The sequence below is a fragment of the Pipra filicauda genome, unplaced genomic scaffold, assembly GCF_003945595.2.
Source record: "Pipra filicauda isolate LSUMZ 115617 unplaced genomic scaffold, ASM394559v2 scaffold1345_size26069_pilon, whole genome shotgun sequence".
In the NCBI taxonomy this organism is placed as follows: Eukaryota; Metazoa; Chordata; class Aves; order Passeriformes; family Pipridae; genus Pipra; species Pipra filicauda.
Window position 1 is genome coordinate 1 of NW_024103813.1, and position 6,301 is coordinate 6,301.

Sequence of the window (6,301 nt, forward strand, 5' to 3'; positions counted from 1 at the left end):
TCCCAGGAGTCCTTCCAGATCAACTTGCTATTTGGATTTAAGAACTGGACATGGAAAACTTGTATCCAAATTTATTTGAGACAGAGATTTTCCTTTAATGGCATCTTGACCATTGAAAATATAAAGTCATGCATTAATGTTTTAGTTTACAGTTTAATACAGCGTTCCTTGGAACACTTCATACGTGAAGCCAGAGCAGAGAAACAGAGACTGTGTTTTCCTGACACACACTATTGCTTTAAGGTACTTTTCACATCACTTGATTAATTAATTAATGAATTCTGCCACACAACTGCAGTTATTTGGGATACAATCACTGTGGAAGGAAGGCAAAGATGATTGATTAGAGCACAGCAGAGGAGCTCACTGATGTCACCACGTGACAGAACAGGATTGGATCCCAGAGGTTTCCCTAAAAACAGACTGCACAGGGACTGCTCTGTGTGTGCCCAACTGCTCTGCTGGGCAGTCATATAAGGCATTAATAAATTCAGCCGTAAAAAAAGGTGATTTTTGAGGTTGCTGAAGCACTTTGTGTGTTAAACAAGCAGGAATCCACTCCTTTAACGGGATGTTTTCGCTACTTTTCCATGCAGTGGCAGCAGAGTGGCCTGGCAGGAAGGTTCCAGAGCTCAGACCCTGTTGTCCTGAACTGGGACTAAAGCACTATTTAGCATTGCTTTGCAAAGACTAAATGTAAGTAAGTCTACATGGTTTGTTTTAGCCTTTATTTATTTTAATTAACAAGGAAAGGTAATTTAAAAATCTGGTAGTGGTTCCACACCAGCAATTTTAAGTGGCTTAAATGCCAGTTTGGACATTGCCCACGTTTGCTGTTCCTTTCTGAACAGTTTCTGTGAAAAAAGCTGAACTTGCTTTTTCCAGGTCCACCATCCCTGGGGGTTTTGGTTCTGGCAGAAGGTTGTAACAAGTGGAGAGTGACTTTCCTTTCCTTTTGGGAATGTCTGTGGTCCCAGTCCCCCCCGGGGCAGCTCCGGGCTCAGTTCAGCTGCCCCAGTGCCCGGGCTGGGCCAAGGGGCTCCGGGAGCAGGAGCAGCAGGATGGGGAGAGGAGCTCAAGGGCCCTCCAGGGACATTCCAGGGAGCCCCTCTGGAATGGGAAACAGGGCTCCCTGGGGGCTTTTTCCAGGGTTCTGGCTGGCCACTGCCTGTGGAAGTAGCTCCCTGTAAAGCACATTTTCCCAGGAAGAGCAGAGGGCAGGAGCTCTGCGGGAATGAGCCTCGGTGTGGGTGTGGGGGTGAGTGTGCCCGGGTGTGCAAACCCTGTGTGCCCCCTGCCCAGGAGGGGCAGTGCCATCAGCTGGTCCCTCTGGCAGCACGGAATGCTGTGGGAATTCCCTGGGGAGGTATTAAAGGCCAGGCAGAGCCCAGGGATGGGGTCAGTCCAGCTGGAGCAGGGGGTGGCTCAGCCCTCCTGGGCCCAGAGTCGTAGCACCGTGTGTGGAAAGCAGGGGGTGGGAGGCAAGGCTGGAGCCCAGACTGCTGGAAAAGTATTCCAAGGCACTTCATGGAGAGAAATTTAGCCAAATGTATGTATTTAAAAGCAAAATGGACTTAAAACCGTGATCCTTTGCTCATCCAATTCCAGAAAGCTGCAGCGTGCCCCCCTCCTGCTCAGGAAAGGCTCCCAGCTTTCCTGGGGGCCCCCGGGTGGATTCGGCAGCGGGGGTGGTCGGAGCCTCCCCCTCCTGCCCAAACGGCCAGGCCTGGAATTTGGGAAGGGAAGAGCCCGGGATTTTCTCAGTGTTTTCTCCTTTTGCAGCCCTGGTTTGAACAGCACAGGACTGGGCCAAAGCAGCTCCGTGAGTGGACTGTTCCCCCTTTGGCCTCCCAGGGCCCCAAAGGGTTCCCTGCAGACCTCGGCCTCCTTCCCAGGCCCTGGGGCTGTCCCGGGGCTGTGAGTGCTCTGCAGGTGCCCCCCGGGCACCATCCCGGGGCCTTCCTGGCTGTCCCAGTCCCTGCAGCAGGAACAGGCTCCTCACAGGCACCGCCACACGAACACACTGCGGGAGAGAGAGCGGGGAATGAACCTCGGGCACAGCCCAGGGACACAGGAGAGAGGGGGGATAAAGGCAGGGTGGGAGAGGGTGAAATAAAGACAATTTGGGGTGTGTGTGTGAAACAAAGACTATTTGGGGAGGTGAAATAAAGACTATTTGGGGGGGTGAAATAAAGACTGGACCCTGGAGCTCCTCCCCAACTGCCAGCACTGGATCCTTCCCAGGAGAGAGGGAACCACTGTGGAGGTGTGTGTGTGAGTGGGGTGTGATGTGTGTGGAACGTGTGTGTGGTGCATGTGTGTGGGGGGGTGTTGGCTGTGTGACGTGTGTGCATGTGGGATGTTTGTGTGTGGGGGGGGGACACATCTGGCTGTGTGATGTGTGTGTGTGCATGTGGGACGTGTGTGTGGGATGTCTGGCTGTGGGATGTGTGTGTTTGGGATGTGTGTGTTTGGGATGTGTGTGTTTGGGATGTGTGTGTTTGGGATGTGTGTGTGGGACGTGTGTGTCTGTGTGGGACGTCTGGCTGTGTGTGGGTGGGGGAGTGTGGGATGTGTGTGTGTGGGTCGTGTCTGTGGGACGTGTGTGTGTGTGGGACGTGTGCATGTGAGGGGGATGTGTGTGTGGGACGTGTCTGTGGGACGTGTCTGTGGGGTGTGTGCGTGTGTGGAACGTGGAATATGTGTGGGGGGGACGTGTGTGTGGGATGTGGGACGTGGGTATGGGGTGTGTGGGGGGGACGTGTGTGTGTGGGGGTGTGGGACGTGTGTGTGGGACGTGTGCATGTGTGGGACGTGGATGCGTGTGGGGGGGACGTGTGTGTGGGATGTGTGTGTGTGTGAGAGAGACGTGTTGGGGGGACATGTGTGGGATGTGTCTGTGTGGGTGGTGTCTGCATGTGACCTGTGGGGGGGAATGTGTGTGTGTGTGACGTGTGTGTGTGTGTGGGACATGTGTGGAATGTGTGTGTATGGGATGGGGGGACGTGTATGTGTGTGTGGGATGTGTGTGAGGGAGACGTGTTTTTGTGACGTGTGTATGCGATGTGTGTGTGGGATGTGTGTGGGGGTGAGTGACGTGTGTGTGACGTGTGTGGGATGTGTCTGTGTGTGACGGGGGGGGTGAATGAAGAACACACAAAACCCACGCAACAACACGCTACAACATACTAAGAACATGCTAAAACAATGCAACACGCTACGAACATGCTACAACAAACTACAACATGCTAAGAACTTGCAACACACTAAGAACATGCAAGAACACAATAACAAGCTAAGAACATGCAAGAAAACACAGAACACGCAACAACACGCTAAGAACACGCAACAACATGCTAAGAACATACAACAACACGCTAAGAACACACAGCACGCTAAGAACACGCAATTCTGGAAATTTCTGGAAAATTCAGGAAAGGAAATAAAATCTCAGAAAAGGAAAGTTCTTAAAAGTTCTGGAAAATTCTGGAAAGTTCTGGAATGTTCTGGAATTTTCCAAAAGGAAATAAAATTTCAGAAAAGGAAATTTCTGGAAAGTTCCAGAAAGTTCTGGAAATTTCAGGAAAGTTCCAGAAATTTCTAGAATTTTCCAAAAGGAAACAAAATTTCAGGGCAGGAAATTTCTGGAAAGTTCCGGAAAGTTCTGGAATTTTTGGAAAGGAAATAAAATTTCTAAAAAGGAAATTTCTGGAAAGTTCCGGAAAGTTCCGGAAATTTCTGGAATTTTCCGAACAGAAATAAAATTTCAGGACAGGAAATTTCTGGAAAGTTCCGGGAAGTTCTGGAAATTTCTGGAATTTTCTGAAAGGAAATAAAATTTTAGAACAGGAAATTTCTGGAAAGTTCCGGAATGTTCTGGAAATTTCTGGAATTTCCAGAAAGGAAATAAAATTTCAGAAGAGGAAAGTTCTTAAAAGTTCTGGAAATTTCTGGAAAGTTCTGGAAATTTCTAGAATGTTCTGGAATTTTCCGAAAGGAAATAAAATTTCTGAAAAGGAAATTTCTGGAAAGCTGTGGAAAGTTCCGGAAAATTCTGGAATTTTCCGAAAAGAAATAAAATTTCAGGAAAGTTCCGGAAAGTTCCGGAAATTTCTGGAATTTTCTGAAAGGAAATAAAATGTCAGAAAAGGAAAGTTCCGGAAAGTTCTGGAAATTTCAGGAAAGTTCCAGAAATTTCTGGAATTTTCCAAAAGGAAATAAAATTTCAGGGCAGGAAATTTCTGGAAAGTTCCGGAAAGTTCCAGAAAGTTCTGGAATTTTCGGAAATGAAATAAAATTTCTAAAAAGGAAAGTTCCGGAAAGTTCCGGAAATTTCTGGAATTTTCCGAACTGAAATAAAATTTCAGGACAGGAAATTTCTGGAAAGTTCCGGGAAGTTCTGGAAATTTCTGGAATTTTCAGAAAGGAAATAAAATTTCAGAGAAGGAAATTTCCGGAAAGTTCTGGAAAGTTCCGGAAAGTTCTGGAAATTTCTGGAATTTTCAGAAAGGAAATAAAATTTCAGAAAAGGAAAGTTCTTAAAAGTTCCGGAAAATTCTGGAAAGTTCCGGACATTTCTAGAATGTTCTGGAATTTTCCGAAAGGAAATAAAATTTCAGAAAAGGAAATTTCCAGAAAGTTCCGGAAAGTTCTGGGAATTTCTGGAATTTTCAGAAAGGAAATAAAATTTCAGAAAAGGAAAGTTCTGGAAAGCTCCAGAAAGTTCTGGAATTTTCTGGAATTTTCAGAAAGGAAAAAAAAATTGCAGAAAAGGAAATTTCTGGAATGTTCCGGAAAGTTCCAGAAAGTTCTGGAAATTTCTGGAATTTTCAGAAAGAAAATAAAATTTCAGAAAAGGAAATTTCCGGAAAGTTCTGGAAATTTCAGGAAAGTTCCAGAAATTTCTGGAATTTTCCAAAAGGAAATAAAATTTGAGAAAAGGAAATGTCTGGAAAGTTCTGGAATGTTCTGGAATTTTCAGAAAGGAAAAAAAAAAATTTCAGAAAAGGAAAGTTCCGGAAATTTCCGGAATTTTCAGAAAGGAACGTGTTCTTAGCGTGTTCTTAGCGTGTTGTTGCGTGTGCTTAGCGTGTTGTTGCGTGTGCTTAGCGTGTTGTTGCGTGTTCTTAGCGTGTTGCGTGTGCTTAGCGTGTTCTTAGCGTGTTGTTGCGTGTTCTTAGCGTGTGCTTAGCGTGTTCTTAGCGTGTTCTTAGCGTGTGCTTAGCGTGTTGTTGCGTGTTGTTAGCGTATTCTTGCGCATTCTTAGCGTGTTGTTGCGTGTTCTTAGCGTGTTCTTAGCGTGTTGTTGCGTGTGCTTAGCGTGTTCTTGCGTGTTCTTAGCGTGTTGTTGCGTGTTCTTAGCGTGTTCTTAGCGTGTGCTTAGCGTGTTGTTGCGTGTGCTTAGCGTGTTGTTGCGTGTGCTTAGCGTGTGCTTAGCGTGTGCTTAGCGTGTTCTTGCGTGTTCTTAGCGTGTTCTTAGCGTGTTGTTGCGTGTGCTTAGCGTGTTGTTGCGTGTGCTTAGCGTGTTGTTGCGTGTTCTTAGCGTGTTCTTGCGTGTGCTTAGCGTGTTGTTGCGTGTGCTTAGCGTGTTGTTGCGTGTTCTTAGCGTGTGCTTAGCGTGTTGTTGCGTGTGCTTAGCGTGTTGTTGCGTGTGCTTAGCATGTTGTTGCGTGTTCTTAGCGTGTGCTTAGCGTGTTGTTGCGTGCTGTTGCGTGTTGTTGCGTGTTCTTAGCGTGTTGTTGCGTGTGTTTAGCGTGTTGTAGCGTGTTCTTAGCGTGTTGTTGCGTGTTCTTAGCGTGTTGTTGCGTGTTCTTAGCGTGTTCTTAGCGTGTTGTTGCGTGTGCTTAGCGTGTTCTTAGCGTGTTGTTGCGTGTGCTTAGCGTGTTGTTGCGTGTGCTTAGCATGTTGTTGCGTGTGCTTAGCGTGTGCTTAGCATGTTGTTGCGTGTGCTTAGCATGTTGTTGCGTGTTGTTGCGTGTGCTTAGAGTTTTTTTTCATGTGTCTTGCATTTCTTTTCTTTTCGTGGTCTAGCTTGTTCTTTGCTTCGCGTGTTGTGGCATGGGCTTAGCGTTTCTTAGCAGTGTTGTTGCGTGTCGACGTGGTGTTCGTGTGAGTAGCGGGGGGGTGCATTTTCTTAGCAGGTGCGTGCGGGTGCTTAGCGGGTGCTCTTAGCGGTTGTTGCATGGTCGGAGCGTGTTAGTAGCGGGGGGTTGCGTGTGCGTAGCGGGTGGGTGCGTTGCTTAGCGTGTTGTTGGGGTGCTTAGCGGTTCGACGTAGGGTGGCATGTTCTTGCGTGTGCTTA

The 6,301-nt window shown here is 47.3% G+C and overlaps 1 protein-coding gene across 1 annotated transcript in view; it reads right to left on the reverse strand.

The window, feature by feature from the left end:
- Positions 1–56: 56 nt before the first annotated feature.
- The window catches only part of LOC113998968 (echinoderm microtubule-associated protein-like 6), a gene marked incomplete at its 5' end in the record, with an annotated part of 23,706 nt that continues 17,461 nt past the window's right edge, over positions 57–6,301 (reverse strand). The window contains one exon of the mRNA XM_039378308.1: positions 57–2,023. Within this exon, the coding sequence (XP_039234242.1) occupies positions 1,999–2,023 (25 nt within the window). The remainder of the gene's footprint in view (positions 2,024–6,301) is intronic.